This window comes from Vombatus ursinus, unplaced genomic scaffold, assembly GCF_900497805.2.
Source record: "Vombatus ursinus unplaced genomic scaffold, bare-nosed wombat genome assembly UNPS02014932.1, whole genome shotgun sequence".
NCBI lineage: Eukaryota > Metazoa > Chordata > Mammalia > Diprotodontia > Vombatidae > Vombatus > Vombatus ursinus.
In genome coordinates, this window is record NW_020954710.1 from 17,047,721 (window position 1) to 17,072,402 (window position 24,682).

The 24,682-nt window shown below is 43.6% G+C and overlaps 1 protein-coding gene across 2 annotated transcripts in view; it reads left to right on the top strand.

Moving 5' to 3' along the window:
- LOC114029531 (tetratricopeptide repeat protein 34-like) overlaps positions 1 to 24,139 on the top strand; it is a 62,880-nt gene extending 38,741 nt beyond the window's left edge. For both annotated transcript variants that reach the window (XM_027844012.1, XM_027844013.1), the window contains exons 7-9: positions 2,905 to 3,175; positions 5,151 to 5,365; positions 23,430 to 24,139. In XM_027844012.1, coding sequence (XP_027699813.1) covers positions 2,905 to 3,175; positions 5,151 to 5,365; positions 23,430 to 23,954 — 1,011 coding nt within the window. In that variant the 3' untranslated portion in view covers positions 23,955 to 24,139. The remainder of the gene's footprint in view (positions 1 to 2,904; positions 3,176 to 5,150; positions 5,366 to 23,429) is intronic.
- The last annotated feature ends 543 nt before the right edge of the window (positions 24,140 to 24,682 follow it).

A 24,682-nucleotide genomic window follows, 5' to 3' on the forward strand; every position in this document is an offset into this window, starting at 1 on the left:
AAGGAAGGAAGGAAGGAAGGAAGGAAGGAAGGAAGGAAGGAAGGAAGGAAGGAAGGAAGGAAGGGAGGAAGGGAGGAAAGAAGGAAGGAAGGAAGGAAAGAAGGTTGGTTTCTACTTCTGGTGGTAAGTTTGGGAATGGGGGAAAATAGCTAAAAAGAAATCCTTTCCACCTCCTTGCTTCTCTTTGGAAGAAGACCCAAAGTAAAGAGCTGAGAGCTCCCCACTCCCTCCCAAAGAATCATAAAAAGACTCTCATTTGAGCTCACATCTTCCATTTTGGTTTTCTGTATATTGCAGCTATCACTATCCATGTCCTGTTCCTCCAGTTTGACCATAGATTCTTTGAGGACAGAGATGATATATTATTCATCTTCACCTCCACCCACATGACTCAGCATAGGTTGGGCACTCAATAAATGTGTCTCTCCTCCAAAAACAGATTGTTAAAGTCAAGAAAGACCTCTTGGATCATCTAGTCCAGTGCTCCCATTTTACAGATGAGAGACTGAAAACTAGACCAGGTGAAATGACTGGCCCTTGGAGTCACTTACTTAAATCAATCAATCACTCAATCAATAAACATTTATTAAGTGCATACTATGTACCAGACACTGTGATGAGCCAAGCTTCTTTGCCTCAGTATGACCTGAATCCAAATCTTACTTCAGATACTGTGTGGCCTTGGGCAAGTCACTAACTTCCCTCAATCTCAGTTTCTTTCTCTGTCAAATGGGAATAATAATACCCACCTCATAGAGTTGTTGAGAGGATCAAATGAGACAACACATGTAAAGCTCTCTGTACTTCTGAAAGTGCTCCATCAATTATAGCTATTATTATTACCCAGGATCACATATTGGCAATTAGTGGCAGATCAATGATTCAAACCCAGGTTTTCCATTGTGTAATGGGAAGAGCTGTCTCTGCAGTGAAGGGGACCGGGTTCTGATCCCAGGTCTGTGCTATCTGTGGGTCATTGGGTTGGTTACTCAACCTCTCTGGCTCTCAGTTTCCCCCTCTGCAGAGGTAAAAGGTTTAACTAGTGCTCTAGGATTTCTTCCAGATCTAGCTCCATGATTCTATGATCCCAAATCTGCCATTATCCACCATATGCTGCCTTCCCATTTCCATGGGCTCAAGAAGAGAGGTGATGTTATATGATGTGACATGACATGACATGACGTGATGAGATGTCATGTCATGTCATGCGATGAGATGTGATGTGACATGACGTGACGTGATGTGATGTGATGTGATGTGATGTGATATTTTGGGGCAGGACAAGACTGGTATCTTACCACAGGACCATATGCTTTCGTATTTGCTCTTCCAGCCAGCTGCCCTCTTCTGGCAGAAAGAACTATGCTTATCAGCAAAAAAGCCAGTGTGTGTCCTGGTAATTGGACATGGCTTCCCAACCTGATGACTCTCTAGGTAAAAGCAGGCCCTTCATGCAGCTTGCTTGGTTTCCTGATTCAGTTAGTGGTTGAAGTTCTATGGAAGAGAAGGGGGTCTACAATAAAAACAGGTGTTAAGAATAGAATACTTAGAACCCTGGTCATCTCTGTGTTTGGCAGGATTATCTGTCTCCCCTCTCCAAGGTAAGTTGCTTTTGTCCCCAAGGTTTTTGGGAAGTCTTATTTTTCATTTCAGAGGTCAAGGCCAGGCATTTGTAAATCATTTTGTAAGTCTTAAATCACTATATAAAAATTAGCTCTTACCGTTATTGTTGTTATTGTTAGGTGAAGTAGACTGGTTCTTCATTGCAGATACTTAATGGGAGACTACAGATCAGCTAGGTAGTACAATGGATAGAGCATCGGGCCTGGAGTCAGGAGGACTCCAGTTAAACTCTGGCTCTTGACACTGACTAGTTGTGTGACCCTGGGCATGTCACTTAACCTTGTTAGCCTCAGTTCCCTCATCTTTAAAATGAGCTGGAGACGGAAATGCCAAACCACTCCAGTATCTCTGTCAAGAAAACCCTAAATGTGCTCAAAAAGAGTCAGAGGAGACTATAACTGCTCTCCACCAGAACAATTAGATCCCCACAACCTCATATGGGACAGAGATCACTTCTTATATTTCTACCCTCTTCCCCATAACACCTAGGGCAGGACTCCTTCCTGTAGAAGCTCATCATTTAAAGATAATCTTGTTTGATCAGGAACGCCATAGAATGGATGTTTTATTTAGAGATGGATTACTAGCCAAAGCCAAGTAGGAGAAAGGAGGCTCTGACAAATTTGGGAACAAAATACCTAAGTAGGAATGGATAAATGATGGCTGGTTCTGAAGTGGAAACAATCTAGGTACAAAAGGAAGATATCAGTCTTGGCCCCTGAAGCCCTGAATGTCAATCTCTGAGATTACTTCCAATTTACCCAGTATACATCTTATTTGTACGCTTGTACATGACATGGTCCATCCCATTAGGTGAACTCCTCGAAGGCCTTTCTTTGTATCCGAGCGCTTAGCACAATGTCTAATACATAGTAAGTATTTAATAAATGCTTGTCACTATGTGACCTTGGACAAGTCTGTGTACTTCCCTATGCTTCTATTTTCTTTTCTGTACAATGAAGATAACAGCGTTCACACCTCCAGACTTGTAGGGCTGTTGAGTAAAAAGACATTTGGTGAATCTTCAAGTACTATGTCAAGTGTAATATGGTGACCAAGCTATCCACAGTGCCACCTAACTGCCTCAAATACATATCAAGTCAAGTCAACAAGCATTTATTAAGTGCTTGATGAGCGCCGGGCATTGTGTAAGCACCGAGAATACAAATGAAAGCAGAAATTCTATCAATTTTCCACAACCTTCTGGGAGGGAGAGTTTGGGACCCAAGCCTGAGCTCCCCCACCCTGTGACTAACTCCTCACTGTCAATTGTCATCATAGGAAGCAATGGACAACATTGTTTCTGCTCTTACCCTGGACGTGGCGGGAGTGGTCCCTGAGATCTTGTCACTGAAGCAAGAAGCCCAGGTCTTCATCACTCAAGGCCTCTCCTCCCACTGCAGAGCTGAGCTGAACCAGCTGGCTTCAGACAGGAGCCTTCCTAGGGAAGAGTCCTCCAAGAAACTGCTGGCCATTGGGGAAGCACTCATTAAAATAGATGCCACAAACTCTGCTTGGCACATCCTCCTTGCCGATGTTTTGATTTTGACAGGTGAGAATGATGCTTTCCCAGGGAATTTGTTATCAGTGTTCTATATGAAATGGCATGGGATGGAAAAGCATTTATTAAGTGCTTACTGTGTGCCAAGCACCATGCTAAGTGCTAAGAATATAATGGACAGACCAGAGAGTCCCTGCTCTCAAAGAGATCACATTCTAATTGGGGGCTACATCCCATAAGGAAGAGGTCAGCTACAGGCTGGAGAGACATGTCCAGTAGTTGTTAGGGTACAGCAGAGGCAGCTAAGGTCCCAGCTAAAGTCCCAACTTCTACAGGACACTTTCTTTAACTCCCCTTAATTCCAGTGCCATCTTCCTGTAAATTATTCCCTCTTTAGCCTGGATATAGCTTGTTTGTATTTATTTGTTTGCATGTTATCTCCTCCATTAGATTGGAAACTCCTTGAGGTCGGGGGCTGTCTTTTGCCTCTCTTTGTATCTCTAGCACTTAGAACAGTGTCTGGCACATAGTAGGTGCTTAATAAATGTTTATTGACTGACAGATGGCAAAGTCCAGCAGAGCCGATGCAATGTGTGTGAGCAGAAATGTCCACTCTCAGAGGCAAGAGCCTGAAGAGACCTGGACCCACAGACTTTGGGAAGGGAAGATCCTGGTGGGATCTAAGTAGGAGACATTTCCTTTTAACAAAACTTGAAAGGTGAAACCAGGGGCAGCAGAGTAGATTGAGAGACCCGTGGATTGAGGGTCAGGAGCTCTGGGTCCTCATTTTGGCTCTGCTTGAAACCCTTCAGGGAGTGAGCTCACCACCTCTCAGTTCCCTTCTGGATGGCTCTCATTGTTAGGAAGTTTGTCTTGACCTCCAACCCAACACTGTATCTCTGTACTCATTCGTGGTCTCTGGGGACCAAGCAAAACAAGACTAATTCCTCTTCCATGTGACAACCAGTAGGTACTTGAAAGCAGCTATCATGTTTCCCCACAGTCTTCTCTCCCTGCTCTCAAGTCCCTCATGCTATCCTCCGTGCTGATTCTTGGGGAACATAGTGAACATTGAATTGCCTTGCATTGAATTCAGCAGATCTCAGAGACCCAAAGAATTAGGATTTTTTATTTTGTTTGCTTGTTTTTCCTGAATGCCACATGTATAAAATAGGGCAAGTTAAGCTGCGTTGCCCAAGACTGTTGTGAGACTCAGATGAAATCACAGGCATTCAAAGCACATTACACTGTACACTAGAAGGAAGAGAGAAAAAAGATGTCCCCTGTTCTCAGAGAGCTCACAGTCTAGCAGGAGAGACAAAATAACTACTCAAAGTGGGACAAGACAAAAACAGAAAGGATAAGTGCATAAGGAAAGTAGAGATAGTGTTAGGTGACGGCTGAGGGTGAAGGACACATTATTTTGAGAGTGTTTTCCAACATATACAATATAGGAATAAATGTGAGTCAGTCAGTTTGCGTTGGAGAAGGGAAATCCCTTGAATGGAGTTTAGAAGACCTGGGTTCAAATGCCAAACACTTAACTAGCTATATAACTCTGGGCAAGTTGCTGACACCTGAGTCTGTTTCCTCATCTATAAAATAGCAAAAATTATGCTTGTAATTCTTAACTCAAGGTATTGTTTTGAAGATCAGATGAGATTATGTCTGTGATCCAATGGGGTGCCATACACGTGGCCAAATGAGATAACATATAGAGAGCTTTGCAGACCTTAATGTAAAATGTGTCAGCATGGCAGTTGTTACTGTTATCGTATGATGAATACCTAGATTTAGAGCTGGAATGTGTCTGAGAAGCTGCCTAATCCAACCCCCATTTTACAGATGAGTAAACTGAGGCCATAGAAGTTAGTGATTTGCTGGAGATCACCCAGCAGTGGAGTGAGGATTTGAACCCAAATTTCTGACTCCAAATTTAAAGCTGACCTATCTTCTTGCTGCTGAGTTTGCCATGAGTGGTACAGCAGTCCTTCTGACCTTTGTTTCTACATTTCCCCTCAAACAGGTTGCTATGAAAAGGCTCTTGAACACCTACAAGAAGTCCTTGGCCCTACTCCCAGGTCTGAGCCTGCCCAGGCCCGTCTGGGATTCCTCCAGTTGAAGAAGAGAGACACTGCAGCTGCCATCCATAACTTGCAGCCCCTGGCTGGAAAAGACCCCAAGGATCTGGGGTTCCTCTTGCATCTGTTGGACGCCAAGCTGAGGCACAGCCTCTCACAGGTAGAGTAGGGGCTGGCTCCATCTTGCTTAGGATGTCCCAAGAGTAAAGGGAAGGGAGACGAAGGGAACAAGCATTTATCAAGCCCCTCCTATGTGCCAGGCACTGTGCTAAGTACTTATAAATATTATCACATTTGATCCTCACATCAGCCCTGGCATCAAGGTGCTGTTATGAGCCCCATTTTACAGATGAGGAAACAGGTTCAGAGAAGAACTTGCTTAAAGACATCCAGCAAGCAAATGGCAGAGCCAAGATTTGAACCCAGATCTGATCTCAAATGAAGTGCTCTTTCCAGCAGGCTACCCAGTTGGAGGGAAACAGTGAAAAGAGCACTGTTCTGGGTTGGAGAAGCTGGGCTCAGATTTCACTTCTGATGCCCTTAGGCTATCTGTGTGACCTTAGGCAAATCGATTTACTTTCACAGACCTCAGTTTCCCTGTCTGTAAAATATAAGGGTTGAGGTGGATGATCTCTGAGTCTTAGCTCTAAATCTGTGATCCTACTTAGAGCTGAAAAGGAACTCAGAGGTCATCCAGCCCAACCCCCTCCTTTTACAAAGGAGGAAACTGAGGCCTAGAGAAGGGAAATAACTTGACCAAGGTCACAAAGGTTAAAAATGACAGATGAAGGATTTGAACCAGACTCTCTGACTCCAACGTCAGCACTCATTACTCTGTACCCCACTGCCTCTGCTGTCTTGCCAAGGGGCGACCCCTTGGAACAAAATCTAGATCCTTATGATCTCACATTGAATTGCATTACATTGCATTGGATTCAACAGATCTCCAAAAGACCTCAAAAATATGAAGCGTTTTTCGTTTTGTTTTGTTTTGTTCTCTAACTACCACACCTACAAGATGGAGCGAATTATAGCTATCCTGTACACGGCATTTGTAGGACTCAGATGAAATTATGTACATTCAAAGTACTTTTCAATGTGTTCTAGATAGAAAAAGAGAAAAAAAAAGATGGCCCTGCCCTCAGTGAGCTTACCGTCTAAGAGGGGAGACAAGACAATGACTCAGAGTGCTATAGGATAATAACAGGAATTCAGGTGCTGTTGTCTGTGTATGATTTTGTGGGAGAAGTGAGCAGATGCTGCATGGCCTCCCTTGCTCCCACCCCCACTGCCACCCCAATCCTGTTGTTCACCCAGGCAGGCACAGAAGCCTAAAAGCCCCTTCTATGCTTCCTCAACTCTGGAAATTCGCTCCTGCTCTTCATCAGCCCCTATTAAGGCCATGGCGGCTGTCTGATTATCTGAGTGCATCTCTGAGGCAAGCACAGCCATGCAATTTACAGTTATGGCTTTAGCTGATGGGAAGAAGACAGCTTGGTAAACAAGAATCAATTTATCAGCTTGTAAAAGTTTCTTGCTTACCTTGTCTGAGAGAAACCTCTGTACCCATGAAGTGGGGTGAGACACCCTGTACCAGGAAGAAGTCAGTGGAATTTCAATTGACTGTCTGGGACTCACTGAACCATGGATTATGTCTCATCCTCCCCAAGGAAGGGGCTTGAAAGCCATCCCAGAGGAGGTTGAAAGATGAGAACTGGGAACGGAGGTCAGGCTCTGGTTCAATTCAATGAAATCAGCATTTTTCTAGTCAGAGGATAGAGGTTCAAATCCTGCCTCCAACATTTGCTATCTGTGTGACCTTGGGCAAGTCAAGGTCCCTGGGCCTCAGTTTCTTCATCTGTGAAAAGAGAAGTTTATACTTCATGGTGTTTATGTTCCCTTCCACCTATAAATCTGCAATCCTATTAAGCTCCTACTGTGTGCCAAGCACTATGTTAAGCCCTGGGAATAAAATGACAAAAATTAAATAACCCCTGCCCTCAAGGAGCTAAAATTTTACTGGAAGGAAAGAAGAGGATACAAAATATATGTGAATAAATAAATATACAGTTTATAGAAGTGATTTCAAGATGGAGAGTCCTAATAACTTCAGGAATTATGTGTGTGTATGGGGAGGATGTCAGGGAATCAATTAAAAGCATTTAGTAAGTGCCTACTGTGTACCTGTGCTAGGCATATGAAGGATGCAAATGAAACATGAAATAATTCCTGCCCTCGAGAAGCAGGATGAAACAGCATACTTAGAAACTCTACAGGATGAAACAGCATACATAGATATAAGTAGATATGAAATATATACAAAGTAGCTACAAGGTAATGGGGGCATGTTAGATATTAGCAACTGAGGGAATCAAAGTAGGCTTCACATACATGCCTAGAAGGAAGCTAAGGATTCCAACGAGCAGAGATGAGGAGGGAAGATGTTCCAGATGCAGAAGGAGGAGATAGAGGGTCATGTACAAGGGCCAACTCAGCTGCCAGTTGATGGACACAGATGGGCTTGAGGAAGGATACCATGAAATAAGAGTGGAAAGGCAAGTGGGAAAGAGCAGGACGTTTTAAATGCCAGGCTGAGGATTTTGTATTTTAGCTTAGAGGCAATAGGGAGCCATTGAAAATTTTGAGTCAGGGAAGGTGACATGGTCAGATATTTGTTTTATAAATGTCACTTAGGTGGCAGGGCAGAGGATGGTTTGACAAGGGGCAACACTGGAGGCAGGGAGGTCAGCTGGGAAGCTGTCAGCTGAAGCAATGGGTGGCACTAGACTTGGAGTCCAGAGTTCAGATCTGGCCTCAGATGCATCCTAGCTGTATGACTCTGGGTGAGTCACTTAACCTCTGTTTGCCTCAGTTTCCTCAGCTGGAAAATGGGGATAATAACTGGACCTACTTCCCATTGTGATAATCAAGCATCAAATGAGATAATATTTGTGAAACACTGAGCACATAGTAGGTAGTTTATAATGCCTATTTCCTTTCCCTTCCCCTTCCCCTGTGACAGTAGTCCAGCCTATGGATTCAGAACTGGACAAGCCAACCAACCTCATTAAATGGGACCAGTGTCACAGCTAAAAATCACTTGAGGGTTCTATTTTTCTGAAGTGATCACTTCCCTTTGTTAATGAACTTCAACAAGCATTCATTAGCAAATGAAAAACAATTCCTCAGGGAACATATATTCTAATAAAGGGGACAATAGTATGCATGTTCATATACATATATGTGTAGTATATGTATATGTTCTCTATGTATGTACATATGAGTTCAAATCCAGCTTCAGACACTTACTAGCTATATGACCCTGGCCAAGTCACTTCAACCTATTTGCCTCAGTTTCCTCATCTGTAAAATGAGTTGGAGAAGGAAATGCAAATCACTCCAGTATCTTTGCCAAGAAAACCCCAAATGGGGTCATGAAGAGTCAGAACAACTAGAAACAACTGAACAACAACATATATTATGCATATATATATATGCATTGTTATGTGCACATGTTTTATGTGTATATATCTGTGTGTGTATATATGTATAAGTTCTATATGTTCTTTCAAGAAAGGAGTTTTGTACTCTACCCTTCACCTGGAGGACTGGAGCAGAGATTAGGTCAGATGTTCATTGAAATCGACTTTCCCAAGATGTCTGGCCTGCCCTGAACCTTAGGGCAAGCCCCCCCCCCCCACTGTAGACTCAGAGTTACCCTTGGGCAATTATAGATTTGCCCAGGCTCTCATCAATTTGACAAGTGTCTTTGTGTCCCCAAGGCTTGGCACAGTGCCTGGCAAATAGTAGGTGCTTAATAAATGTTTATTGATTGACTGATTCTCCTAAACCTTGGGACTCTTTCTAGAAAGTGTTAGATTTAAAGTTAGAGGATCTGGGTCTGAATCCTTGTTCTGCTGTTTACTGCTTGTGTCCTCTCAGACAGTTATTTTACCCTTCTGGGCCTCAGTCCCTTCACCTGTAATATCAAGAGGCCAATAAGCCCTTCTAGCTAGAATGGAAGCTCCATGAGGACAAGACTGTGTTGCCTTTGTCTTGATATTTCCAGTACAGCACCTGGAACATAATAAGTGCTTAATGGTCATTGATTGAATCCAGCTGTGTCATCATCAATTAACAAACATTTATTAAGCACCTGCTCTGTGCCAGGCACTGTGCTAAGAACTAGGGATACAAAAAGAGGCAAAAGACAGTCCTTGCCCCCAAGGAGTTCACAATCCTAAAATTTCCCTGTTATTGTCATTCTAACTTGATATCAACCCAAGAAGAAGATGGATTGGTGCTAGAGTTCAGTATCTAACCCTTGAGACATTTTTTAAAAGTCTGCCTTTCTACCTTATTGACTGACATTTTAAGAAAAAAAAAATCTGTTTTTGGGATTAGGTGCATGAGACGGATGAAGACTCTGGCTTTATCTCTACTTTGTTTGGCAGCTTTGGAAAAAAGGATGACAGTAAAAGCCCTTCCCCCTTCTCTAAGTCCTTTCTTTCTCTAAGGCCTTTCTTTTGAAAGGTTTCGGGACTCAAGATCCCTCCCTGGCTTAAAAAGAGATCGGGTGGGTAGCATTTAAATTAGAGCTAAAGGCTTTGATGTGCCCTTCTGGGAAATAAGAAACCCAAAGGAGCTTGCAGGCTCAGTGGGATGGCCCTGGGCCAAGATCAGCTGACGGGCAGCCCTCCTCCTATGGACTAGAGACACAGACTTGGAAGGAGGAAGCCTGCCCTTAATCTAGCCACCCTCCCCAGTCCCCTACTGGATGCCTTCAGGTTTGACCAGAAATGGGGAAATGGTCCTCACTTCTTGCTAAAACGCAGGCCAGCAACTGGAGACTGGGACCTCCAGTCAAGGAATGGCTCCCCTGCAGTTGGGCTGTTAGTATTAATTTGGTTTCCATCATGTCCTCGCCATGGATGCAGCTTTTTTTTCCCAGTTGACCGAGCCTGCCCTTCCCCTAGATGCCTCCATGAGAAAGCAGTTCCTCTTCCCCTCTCCCCTGCACTCTTGTGAAGATGATAGAGGATGCTGCCCTTTGCCAAGTCTCTGTAGTGAAGGTTGGAGTGATGATCTGCTCAGCGACACCCAAATCCCAGAGACACACTTTTCCCTCAGACTGTATGGTCATTCTTGGCTTCCCAAGGGGAAATTCTGAGGTTGGCAGCTAGGTGGCACAGTGGCTACAAGAAGACATGAGTTTAAATCCAGCTTCTGACACTTCCTAGCTGTCTGACCCTGGACGAGTCGTATCATCTCTGTTTGCCTCAGTTTCCTCATCTGTAAAATGGGGGTCATAATAACACCTACTTCCCAGAGTTGTGGGGATCAAAGAAAATAATTAATTGTAAGTACACTTAGCACAGTGCTGGCACATAGTAGGTGATATAGAAATGCTCATTCTTTTTACATGCATTGTCTCATTTGACATCCTGCCTTCATGAGTCAAGATCCTGAACCCACCAAAGCACTATAATTCAGGCTATGCTTCAAGTCCGCAGCCTCGGAACTATAACAGTCTTAAGACAAAGAGACCACTCGCTTGGGAACTTCAGTGAACACAAAATCTCATTCATGTGGGTATCATCTCTTCCAATGCAGATTTCAGCTCCTCATTCCCTACCTACTCTGCATAATGCTTGTCCATGCCTTTCCATAAGTCCTCCAGAGGGAACACACCAAATGGGCTAGGAGATTTCCTCTTGGATGTCCCCCATGTCTGGAATAATGCCTCCTTACTTCCCTGGCTTCTTCAAGACTCAGCCTCAAATCCATCTCCTTTAAGAGGTCTTTTCCAACTCCCCCCCCCAACCCCCCACCCCCAGCCTTCCTTCTGAGATTGTTGTTTAGTCATGCCCAACTCTCCATGACCCCATCTGGAGTTTTCTTGGCAAAGATACTCGAGTAATTTGCCATTTCCTTTTCCAGCTCATTTTACAGATGAGGAAACTGAGGCAAACAGGGTTGAGTGACTTGTCCAGGGTCACACAGCTAGTAAGTGTCTGAGGCCAGGTTTGAACTCATGAAGATGAGTGTTTCTGACTCCACTTTTGGTGCTCTATGCACTGTGGTGCCTCCTAGCTGCCCCTCCTAATATTACCTTCCATTTACCCCATATATATCTTCTGCACATGTAATTGATTGCATATTGTCTCCCCAAATAGAATGTGACCTCCTTGAGGAAGGAGACTCTTTTGTCTTGCTTTGCATCCCCAATTAAGCAGCTTCTAAGTGTCCAAAACAAGATTTGAACATGGGAAAAACTGCATAAGGAAAGGATCCTGAAAGTAAAGCCCAAGGACCTGGGTTCAAAGGTCTCACTGCCTGAGGCAGATTTAGGCTTCAGTAAGGAAAAGATGCCTGACAGTTAGGATCATTCAAAACTGGAACCGAAATGCCTTGGAGTGAGTTCTCTGTCCCTGTGGGTCTCCAAGCAGAGGCTGGAGGATCACTCCTGGGAATGTTGTAGCGTCTTGTTTGAGGACAAGTGTGAAGCCTTGTCCTCAACTCTCTTCCAACTCTGATATTCTGTGATCCAATTCACTTGCAAGTCATGACATCACCTTCCTGAAGCCATAGTCCTCTGTGAGAACAAAGGACAAACAGCAGCAGTGGACTTTACCCAGAGGCAAATTTTGGCTCCTTATTCAAACTTTGGGTGCTAGGTGGAGCCATAGTGCACAGAGCACTGGGCCTGAAATCAGGAAGACTCATTTTCATGAGTTCAAATCTGGCCTCAGACGATTCCTAGCTGTTTGATCCTAAGCAAATCACTTCACCCTGTTTGCCTCAGTTTCCTCATCTGTAAAATGAGCTGGAGAAAGAAATGGCAGACTACTCCAGTGTCTTTGCCCAGAAAGCCCCAAATGGGATCACAGAGAGTCAGACACAACTGAAAAGGACTGAACCACAAAATATGTTACATATTAACATGTAATCATTTAATGAATCTAATTCATTTAATTAAATGAATTTCATTCATTTAATTCTCACAAACACCCTAAGAGGTAGTTGCTATAATTATGCCCACTTTACAGATGAGGAAACTGGGACCCAGAAAGGGACTTACCCAGGGTCACACAGCTAGGAAGTGTCTGAGGTGGGATTTGAACTCAGGTCTCTGTGACTCTGGGTCCAGAGCTCAATCAATGTATCTACCTTCCTAATAGAAGCAATGGGGATGGGGTGGTGTAGAGGCACCAGGAGAAGCTGAAGGCTCAGGAGTGGCCCTGGAGCTGGTCAGACCACATCTGGTGCATTGTGTTCAGTCTCAGGTACCAAATTGTAGGAAGAAAGCTCATAAGATGGAGATTGGCCAAAGGAAGGTAACCAGGCTGGACCTTGAGTCCAGCCCATACAAGGATCAGTTGGAGGAACTGGGAAAGTTGTACCTGGGGAAGAGAAGTCTCGGTTCAGGAGAAGACGGGACAACAGTCTACTAGTATGTGAGTGGCTGTCCTATGGAGGAAATCCTGGACTTGTCCTGTTATATGGCCCAGAGGGCACAACCAGGGGCAGAGGTTACAACTGGTAAAGAGGCAGCTTGAAACTTTGAATAAAAAGAACCTCCCAACAATGAAAAACTTCCCCCGAGGATACCCTGGACTGCCATGGAAGGTAGGGAGCTCCTTCCTCTCCATCAGTCTTTGGTCAGAGGGCGGATAGCCGTTCTGTGCAGCAGATTCTCATTCAGCTGTGAATCAGAGTAGATGACCTTGGAGGTCCTTTCTGTGACCTCTTGATCATTGGACCTGGGTGACCTTGGACAAATGGTTTCACCTCCTCCAGGCCTCAGAGGATGCCTTAGAAGATCATAAGACTGCTTATTTGCTCCCCTGGCTTTCTCTTCCCTTTCTCCCTCCATCCTCTGAAGACAAGAGTGGATTAATCAGAACACAGGCAGAATTCACTCAGATAACCCTGAGTTGTGCTCTGAATAAACTTAAAAAAAAAATGCCTCCCTCTTGAAGGGGTAATGAGTCAGGACCAGGCTCAGCATTCCATGGAGCCAGGCCCTGGGGGCAGAGAAAAGGAGGCTGGGCTGTGGGGATTTAATCTGCCTGTACCCATCACAGGCCTCACATTTAACATCTTCAAGATGCTTCTTAAAGCCGTTTGGGCTGAAGCTTTGCCTTGGCTTGAGTTTTCCAGTCCTGCACATTACCTCAGGCAGGAAAAATGAATGATGTCCCACTGCCAGCTCCACTTTGGCGAAGGATGGATGCCTGCAGGAAGCTGCTTTCCCTTCTTAAACACAAAGAATGTTTCTTGTGGCTCCCTGAGACCTCAGAGTGGCATCTCAAGGGGCGTGCCAGATTCGGAAGTCATTAATATCAAGATTCAGGTCTTGCCTTGGCACTTCCTAGGGATGCAACCCACTTGGAAGCTCTCAGACTCAGTTTCCCTCTCTGTAACAAGAGGATGAATGATCACCCATCAGGTGTGATGCTGAGGAATTCTAGTTCAGGTCTGAGTTTGACTAGATAAACTCTGGGGTTCTGTCCTGGTCTGAGGTACTCTGATTGTGAAACGTGTAGGTCCTCTCTCTGGACCTCCATTTTGTCATTGGTAAAATGAGGGTGATGGACTCAATGTTTTCAAGGCATCCTTCCTCCTCTAAGGCTAGGTTTTAGCCACCAATTTGTCAGCCTCTTCACCACTAACAAGCTCCGCTCTTCCCTGAGTGGCTCCCCACTATAGAGTGCCCCCCAAAGGAGAGGTCTCAGCTAGCACTGTGAAGGACTCTTTTACAACCATTGAGCACCAACTCCACATAACCCCAAGATGGATGAGACAGTCACCCATGAGCTGTTTGGTTCAATTAAATTCAATTTTACTAATGTAAAAACCTCCTTAATACATAAAAGCATACACACACATATATGTTTGTATCTATAGACACATATATGTACGTATATATAACATAGTTCCACAAAAATTTTGTTTTTAAATACATATGCATTGTTATCTTTCATATTTACATCAGCTCCAAGTATGTCTCCCCACTTTCCAACCCAGAGAGCCATACCTTATGACAAAGAACAAAAAGAGGTTGGGCTGGGGGAGACTGTTCAGTAAAACTAACCAACAATGTCAACCACTCCATGTTCTACACCCATAGTCCCCTCCCTCTGCCCAGGAGTGGGCTGGCTTGGAGATGCCTTCTCATGTCTGTTCTTCAAGGCCGTTATAATTTCACAGCCTTCAGATTGTGTTGTGTTCTCATTATCCTTTCCAGCTCCATTGCTGCAGTCGTATTGTTTCCTGTTTCTGCTCAGGTTGCAATCTTTCCAGGCTTCTCTGTAATTATCATATTCATCATTTCCTACAATTCGACAATCTTTCATGATATTCACATACTGCAATTACTCAGCTATTCTCCAATCAATGCGCATCAGCTTTCTTTCCATTTCTCTACTCTTACCAAAAAAAAATGTTTCTATAAATTTGTTGGTAGATATAGGGCCTTTTGTTTTGTCATTGACCTCCTTGGGTGTCTATTTCAAGTAATGGATGCTCTGGGTCAAAGGGTATAGGCATTTTTGTTACTCTACCTAATTCCAAACTGAAAAAATCTTTTTTTTAAAGGGATACCAAAGCAGTGATTGATTTTCAGGCTATCTGTCAGTCTGGAAGAGACAGAGGCACTAGGGTCTATGTGCCCCATTTTAAGAAAATCCAATATACCAGAATCCCAGCTTATGAAACCAACCAATTAGAGGGTGATTGTCCACATTACAAAAGGAGTTATCTCTGTGTTCCTTTACAAAGCCCATGGCACAGCATGCATCAGAATTAGGGTTCACTTTAACAAAATGAGGTACATGTATAACTTTGCAGGAACACATCTGTTGTATGAGATAAGAGGCCTTCATGTGATTATGTAGAAATTTTTTTTTTGTTGTGGTGTGGCAATGACATTGCTTCACAGTGCAGTCCTTTGGGAAATTAGATGAAAAAGGCCTAAGAGTTACCAGCAGATGAAAGAGAGAAAATGCTGCCCATTCACAAACTGTGATATCTTAGTGGAGATTAAAAATTGAGGGGGAAAAGCCAGCTCCAGAACATTGACTCTCTGTAGTGCTCAGGCCGAGGAATTAACATATTCTTAGGAAAGCTATGGGGTTCTTGGCAGATAGGGCTTGAAGAAATCTGCCAAAAAGAGACTGTCTTCAGCTGAAATTTACTGGCTCCCAGAATGTCAGAGCTGGCCATCTAGTGGGACCCATCCTGGAGCAAGTAGGCTCTCCACCACATCCCTACCAAGGGCTTATTCAGCTGTTGGCCAAAGGGAGGGACACTCACTAGTTCCCAAAGCAGACCATCCTGCTTTAGGAGAGTTGTAAATGGTAGGAAATTTTTCCCCTCATATTCTGGCTTTCCTTCAATATTCACCAGTTGCTTCTAGTTCCACCCTATGGGGTCAAGCTGAACCAGGCTAACTGTCTTCTTTGTGATAGCCCTTAAGACAGTTGATATTTGAAGGCAACCACCATCTCCACTCCCCTCCCATTTTTTTCTCCTCTACAGGCTAAGTATCTTCTTTAACAGAACTACATATGATATGGTCTCCAGTCAACTCACTCTCCTGGTCACCCTCCTCTGGACACACTCCAGCTTATCAATACCCTCCTGAAAATGGGGTGTCCATTTTAAAGCTGAAGGTAATCTTCCAGGTGTGTTCTGACCAAGAGAGAGGAAAATAGAGCTCTTACCTCCTGTTTTGGACTCTAGTCACACAGCTAACAATTGTATTAGCTTTTTTACAACCATCTCAATTAATCAATAAATTGGCATTTATTAATATGCCAGGCACTGGGGATACAAAAAGAGGCAAAAAGTAGTCCCTGCCCTCAAGGAGAATCTAGTCCAATAGAAGAGAGAGAGAGAGAGAGATGGATTAATGGATGGATAAAGATAGATGTATGTTCATGTATATATATATATATATATATATATATATCTATATATATGTATGTGTGTGTATTATGTGTATAAATTTATGTAATTATTTGCAAACAAACATATACAAAGTAAGATATATATATATACATACATATATATATATATGCAAGATAAATAGAAAATAATTAACAGAGGAAAGGCCTGGCTTTAAGAGAGATTGAGGAAAGCTTCCTGTCACAGCCCAAACTCCTAACCTACTGCGAAATCTGTAAGAAAAGCTTAACCTACTAGTCTTGAAACCCCCCACCTCAGTGGAGGAAAAAAGGAGGGGGTGGAACTTTTATCTCAGCCTCTTAAGTATTATAATCTCCTTTCCATCCTTCTGAACACTGCCCTCTTTTGAAATGTCTCCCTTTGGGTTGGGTTGCAGAGAAGCAGTGATAAGTACCCTGTTTTTCTCTAGTTAGAAATGGGTCCTGGACAATGTCTGCCTAGGGAGCTAGATGAGATGGGGAGGGAATGTCCAGATCATTAGGATAATATCTATTCGATGACCTGGGCCTGTGTGATTTCTTTCTCTTGGTGAGTTCTAGAGTTCTGACCAGAAGTAATGAACTGTGGTTTCCCACCATTTTGTGCTGAATGATTCCAGTCATCTTCAGTTAACCTTCACCCCCAGTAGCATCTCCACCTAGAAGTCAAAAACTCAACATGTCCAAGAGGGAATTTATCCTATTTTCCCCCATACCCATCCTCTCCCCAGACATCCCTGTTCCTATCAAGGGCACCACCATCTTTCTAGTGACCCGGGTTTGCAACTTCCCTCTCCCTTAACCCATCCCTCATAGCCAATCAGTTTGAAGTCTTGTCAGTTCTATTTCTCTTGTATCCTTCCCCTTCTTTGCTCTCACACAGCCAGCAGCCTAACCAATGACTTCATCACCTCTAGTCTGGACTATCACAATAGCCTCCTAGTCAGTCTTCCTACACTCTCATGGTCAGAAACTCTGACTGACAATGTGCTTCTATATATTAAAAAAAAACATCAGCAGCTCCCTACTGCCTCTAGGATTACCAAAAACAACAACTACAACAAACCATACAGCTTGGCATTTAAAGTACTCTACAATCTGGATCCCATTGACCTTTCCAACAATTTTGCCTTCATCTCCTTCACACAGTCTAGCCCTAGCTAGCACAATCTATCCCTTGAGCTTGACTTTGTGTCTCCCACCTCCATGCCTTTGTCCCATGCCTAGAACACACTCCTTCCTTGCTTCCACTGATCAGAATTCCTGTATTTCTTCAGGGTTCAGCTGAGATGCCACCTCCTGCCTGAGACCTTTTTGGGTTGTTCATGTTTTCTCCCTCCTCAGATTATCTCATATTTATTTATCTGTGTACGTGGAAAGGAACAAACACTCATTCAGTGCCTACTATGTGCGAGGCACTGTGGTAAGCACTTTACAAACATTATCTCATTTGATCTTCACAACACAACCTTGGAAGGAAAGTGTTATTTCGATCCCCGTTTTACAATAGAGGAAACTGAGTCAGACAATGATTATTTCCCCCCTACAGCTAGTAAGCGTCTGATGCTGGATTTGAACTCAAGTCTTCTTGACTCCAAGCCCAGCACTCTACCCATTGCACCACTTATCTGCCTCCTATACATCCAGGGCCAAGCAGGAAAATTCTTGTCCTTCCTCCACATGACAGTCCTTCATATACTGGAAGATAGCCATCTTGTCCTTTTCTTTTCCAGGCTAAACATGCTCTCATATGACATGGATGTAAGGTCCTTCACCATCCTGGTTGTCTTCGTATAGACTCTCTCCAAGTTATCAATAGTTTCTTAAATAAACTATAATACCCAGAGCTGAACACAATACTCCAAGAAAGACTTACTGTAGAATTGAATTGAATAATATCCTTGATGCTGTGACAAATAAGCCAGGACCTCTACTTTCCAATGAGTGTTCTCTACTTTCCAAGTAGTCTCCAGAAGTCCAAACACTTATTCTCCTAAGACTTCTTCTGCTCCTAGGATCATAGATTCTATACCTGGAAAGGCTGTCCTGGTTCAGCTTATCCAACCCCCTCTCATTTACAGGTGAGGCAGAGAGAAATGACTTGCTTGCCGCAAGCCGCACAAGTAAGTCCTGCCTGAGAGAGGCAGGATACAAACCCAGGTTCTCTGGCTTCCAACCCAATGTTCTATCCACTGTACTACACTGTCTCTTATGTAATCAAATGTGGTTGGATTTTTTTTTTATTTTTAGGGTTAGTAGGGTACTTTTAAAAAAGCATAGTTTTCCAAAGGCAACAGAATTACAAACAAACTCAAACTTGAGCAAATGTCATATTTTGCTTCTAGGATAAAACATAAATTCCAAAATGTTCAAACAGAGCATGCCTACATTATCTATTTGTTCCTTTCTACTCTGTTCAGATAGCACGTTGGTATGATAGTCACAGAGTGACCAATCTAAACCTAGTCCAACTGCCTCATTTCTCAGATGAGGAAACTGAGGTCCAGAGAAGAGAAGTGACTTTCCTAAGGCCACACAGGTCATAAGAATTAGAGGAAGGAAATGAAGCCAAGGACTCTTTACTCTGCAATATCCTGCCTCCCATATATCAAGGATTTATGTTTGTTTTTTTTCCTTATTTTATGTGTTTACTTGACTGGGGATTTTATGGATAATAATCATATTTTTTCACTGGGGTTTTGAGCAAGGAATGCTCAGGTGCGTGGGACAGCTTTCCATCCTGCAGGATGCTGGGAGATGGGGGCCCCACATGCACATACTCCTTCCCCTCCTCCCTGCCTCCTTCCACCCCCACAGCTCCAAGGACTCATGTGCCCTTGCTGAGTGGGACTGAACCCTGGTGAGGTTCTCTTGGAAGCTCACACATTCTCTCTAGGCTGAGTCCTGGAGAAAGCACAATCTGTTGTTGGAAGTAATAAAAAATCCATTAGTGCACTGAGGGTCCGGGCTGTTTTCCTCACCGACCTTCACGAAGGAGCATTTTTCCTTTGGGAGGTGAGAGCTATTGGCCAAGAGCCAATAAGCTGCTTGGCCTTTTGGATTGATGGGGAGCTGAAGTGGTCCTCTGCCCCTTTCTCTTCTGAACCCACAAGGACCGGGCATCTTCTTTCCTGCAGCCCACTTTCCGCCTCCTCAGGGTACCCCCTCCCCTTGTTCTCTGCTGAGTTCTTGCTGTCAATTGTGGGAAATACACTTTAATGTTTTGGAACCAGTTTTCTATTGCTGAGGCTATAAAAACAAATGAGCCGACATTAATGTTGCAGAATGCTTTTCTAATAGCGAGTTCTTGGATTAACCCAGGCAATAAACAAGTCTGTACCTTATTATAACAGCCACTGATGAGCAGGTGGAAAGGCAGGCTGGAGCAGAGCTTGGAGTATTTTTGTCTTGCAGGTGGTAGTATTCCAGGGGGAAGCTCTGGGCCTGTGAGGATGGCTACCCCTTGTGGGAGCATAACATGTCATTGGGAGGGAAAGAATTCAGTGGGATCTGCAGCAGGACAGCTAGAAGGGAACTGGCATCCAGCCGGTGCTAGTTTTATGCTTATCCATCAATCAAAAAGCTTTATTAAGGGTATAGGCTCCAGAGATAGAAAGACAAAAACTAATGGGTCCCTGTCCTCAGGGAGCTTGCATTCTATTGGGGAATACGACACTATGGATGAAACTCGGAAGCTATCCAGTCCAATTCCCCAATTTTACAGGGAGGGAAACTGAGGCCAATGGATGTAAGCAACTTGCCCAAGGTCACACATAGTAAATGGCAGTGGGATTTGAATTGAGGTTCTCTAACTCTGGAGTATGCTCCTTCTATAGGTTGGACCTTGACTGTGAAGGGTTTGGAAGGACCAAATAAAGGGGTATATATTAGATACTAGAGGCAACAGGAAGTCACTGGGATGTATTGAATCGGGGAGTGACATCGTCAGACTTGTTCTTTAAGAATATCACTTTGACAGCTGTGAAGGACAGATTGGAAAAAGGCAGAATTGCACACTATAAATGACTACATGGGAAAATGCTCCAAAACATTAATAACAAGAGATACTCAAATTAAAATATTTGATGCCCAACAAATTGGCAGAAATTTAAAAAAAAAGAAAGCCATCAATGTTGGAGGGGCTATAGGCAGACAGGCATACTGCTTATCAAATTTTCATATGCCCTAAAGCTGGAAGGGAAGAAAGGAAATAAGCATTTATTAAATGCCTACTGTGTGCCAGGCACTGTGTTGAATGCCTTATAAGTATTATCTCATTTGATCATTTGAAGGAATAGCTAACATGTTGGATTATGTTGTACTTCTTGTGGGAATGTCTTTGTATTTGATGTGTTTGTCTAATTTTTTTTTTTGTCACATGGGAAGGATCAGTGGGAAGTGATGAATAAGCAATAATGGGGAGACAGCAGACACCAATACAACATCTTAATTTTTTTAAAGGACAGTTTTGGATTAGTTGAGCTCTAAGAGGCCCTTTCAGATCAACACTAAGTTGCAGAATGTCAGAGATGGAGCCTCAGAGGTCATCTGCTCTGAATGGTACCTGAACACGAATCCCTTCTCCAATATACTTGACAGGTGATCACCCAGTCTGGGCTAAAAAGTCCCCCAAGGATGGAGAAGCCATTGCCTCCCAAGGCAGCTCCTTGCATTTATATTGAGGAAGATCTTCCTTACATAAAGTCTAAAGCTGCCTCTCTACCATTCCCACCTCCTAGTTCTTAGCCTATGGGCCAAATAAGTCTGATCCCTCTTACATGTGGCAGTCCTTCACAAACTTTTGAGACAGTTACCATGTTGGCTTCCCTTCCCCCACCACAGAATCTTCTCTTCTCCAGGCTAAACAATTCTTGTTCCTTCAATCAATCCTACTATGGCATGGTCTCTAGTCCAGTCATTATTCTGGTTGCCCTCATCTCTTCAGCTTTTTAGTGTGCTTGCTAAAATATCCATCCAGTCAATGCAACGACCAACCATGATTTTAGAGGACCAAAGATGAAATATGCTACCTGCTTCTGGCTAGAGAGATGAAGGACTGAAAATGTAGGGTGAGGCATAAATCTTTGGACATGGACAACAGGGAAATTTGTTCTTCTTAGCTGTGCATGTTTGTTATAGGGCATTTATTTTACTTTTTAAAAATTCATGCAACATGACTGATATGGAATTATGTCTTACAAGACTTCACATGTATAATGGGTAGCATTGCTTGCCTTCTCAATAAGTAGGGAAGGGATTGGAGGGAGAGAGAATTTGGAGCTCAAAATTTTTTTTAAAAATGAAAAAAATATTCAGTTGGAGGAAATGAGAGACTGAGACTATTGTTGTTTAGACACTTCAGTTGTGTGCCACTCTTCATGACCCTATTTGGGGTTTTCTTGGCAAAGATACTGGAGTGGTTTGCCATATCCTTCTCTAGCTCATTTTACAGATGAGGAAACTGAGGCAAATAGAATTGAGTGACTTGACTATGGTCCCACAGCTAGTATGTGTCTGAGTCCAGATTTAAACTCAGGTCTTCCTGACTCCAGGTCTAGTGCTTTATCCACTAGATCACCTAGCTGCAAATGAGACAAGTGATAATTATAAAAATAAAAGGATGACTTGGGAAAAATTTCCATCTAAAACTGAACACAGTACTCTAGAGGCAGTTAGACCAGAGCAGAAGACTATATAAGTGCCTTCTTCACAGACACTGTGCTTCTCTTATAATACAGGCTAGAAGTCCATCAGTTTTTTTGGCCACCATATTATAACTTTGGCTCCTATTATATTGACTAAACTTCCAAATCTTTCCTGTGATCCTATGATCCAAGCCCATACCTAGATCTCAATGTGTCTCAGTCTAAGATGCACCTGAATGAGATTATACATCTTCTTATCTATCCCCCCTTCTCTAGACCAAGGCATCTAAACTAAAGTCAATGTCTTCACCAGGGAGCATAGGAGGGGAGGTAATGGGTAAACAGGCTGGTGGAGGAGACCCTGGAGACAGAGGACCTGGATTCAGATCATACTGTGGGTACTCACTCCCCATAAGACCATGGCCAAGCCCTTTGACCCCCAAGGTCCTTGGTGTCTTCCACTGTGGTTCATAGATTAAGAGCTAGAAGGGCCCTCAGACATCATCTGGTTCAATTTGCTTAAAAATTCTCCTAATCTCATCAACTCAATTCAATCAGCTCAATTCAATAGGAGCTTGTGCTGGGTGGACACTCAGAAGGATGGGGAAATGAAAAAAAAGACCAAGACCAAGAAAAGAGTATTGTGTCCAGTTCTGAGTGCCACATTTTAGCAGTGGCAGCTAAATGGCACTGTGGATAAAGCTCTGGGCCTGGAGTCAGGAAAGACTTATCTTCATGAGCTCAAATCTGGCCTCAGACACTCCTTAGCTGTGTGATCCTGGCAAGTACCTTAACCTTCAGTTCCCTCATCTGTAAAATGGGCTAGGGAAGGAAATGAAAAATCATTCCAGTATCTTTGCCGAGAAAACCCCAAATGGGATCATGAAGAATTGGACACGATTGAAATGACTAAACAATTGATAAGCGGAGAGTGGCCAGAGGAGGTCAACCTAAATAATGAAGGACTTTGAGCTCGTGCCACATGAGAAAATGGGAATGTTTATCCTGAAGGAGTAAAAATGTAAAGTATAACAAGGAAGAGGGGCTTATTTGAAGGGTCATCATGGGGGCAGCTAGGTGGCACAGTGCATAGAGCACCAGCCCTGGATTCAAGAGGACCTGAGTTCAAATCCAGCCTCAGACACGTATCACTCACTAGCTGCACGACCCTGGACACGTCACTTAACCCCGTTGCCTAAACCAAAAAAAAAAAAGAAGAAGAAGAAGAAGAAGCATGAAGGGTCATCATGGGAAAGAGACTTACTCTGCCTGGCCCCAGGGGACAGAACTAGAAGTAATTGGGTTGGAGGGTGAATGGAGTGTTACAAAGAGGCCTGAGGACAGGAAAAAACCTTTCTGAAAAATAAAAACTAGAAACTTCTCTGAAACTGAAATGAGCCATTTTAGGAGGTAGTGAGCTCCCCATTACTAGAGGTGGTCAAGCACAAGTTGGACTTCACTCGTATTTGTTGGGTGTGAAGTAGAGAGGATTCTGCTTCAGCTCCGTGTCAGACTAGTTGGCCTTGGAGACCCCTTCCAATTCTTAGTGTCTATAATTCTTCAGGGTCCTTTGGGTTGCTAAGTAAGAGTGAGATAATCCTTATGTGTCTCTGTCTCTATCTCTGTCCAGGCAGCAGCTGAGGAAGGAAATGCCCTAGAGAAGGATCAGTGCCCAGAGAAGGCTCTTGGCTACTACACCCTGGCTGTCCTGGCCAGCAATGGGAACCCCAAATACCTCCGGCTGAGAGCGTCATGCCTGTCCCACCTGCAGGACTTCAGCCGGGCCCTCAGAGACTTGGACAAAGTGATCCAGAAGCACACAGCCAATGACCTCCAGATGCAGGTGGAAGACTTTTGCTCCAGAGGTCGCTTGTTTTTGGGCCTCTCAGATGAGGCCAGCGCTGTGGAAGAGTTCATCCGAGCCTTCCAGCTCTCTCCATCCCTGGCCCTGCGCAGTGTGTCTGCTCAGCCCGGACCCAAACCACTAGCCCAGATGTTTCACTTGGCAGGTCAGCACTGCTTAGAGGAACAGCGCTATGAGGATTCATGGAAGGTGGTCCAATATGGCCTCCTTCTAGATGAAAATAGCAGTGATTTGAAGAAGCTTCGAGGGAGAATCAAGAGAGAAGTCTCATGGGGCTGCAGTATTCACTGACCTACAGCACGAGAGGGGCCTTTAAAGCCAACTCAGCCACCTCCCCCCAAGAAAAATCCATCCTCCTTTGTTCAGGGAGGGCAAGGGGAAGTGGTCCTTTAACATGACACAATCATAGTGGTTATCCATTTTTTCTCTTCCTGACAGACTGTCGACTTTTTCTTAGAGGAGGAAATTGAGATTTCCAAAATTAGCTTACATAATAATAATAAAAGCTACTATTTACATAGCACGCTAAGGCTTGTGATGCACTTTCCACGTGTTATCTCATTTGATTATTGCAACAATCCTGTAAGATGTATGCTTTTAGATGAAGACAGTAGGCTGAAAAGGGTTAAGTGATTTGCCCAAGGTTAACTGCATGGCTGGTAAGTGTCTGAGACAGGATTCAAATTCAGTTCATCCCAGCTCCAAGACCAATACTCTATCCACTTCACTGCCTAGCTAGAAAGACAAAATTTAGATAAGATATAGCTGCTGCCCTCCTGGGGCTTATACTCCCTTAAGGGTTAGTGCATGACACATAGTAGGTGCTTAATAAAAACACATTCACTGTCTGACTAACTGATACATGTACTTGTTATAAGGTTGTTCTCCACACCCAGTGGGGGATGAAAGGTGGGAGGGAGAAAAAAAAAGATGTTTTAAAATTTTAAATAAATACATATTAAGGGCATATAATAACTTGTTGTTAGCCTTAAGCCCTAAAGGTAAAGGTTCTATTGGCA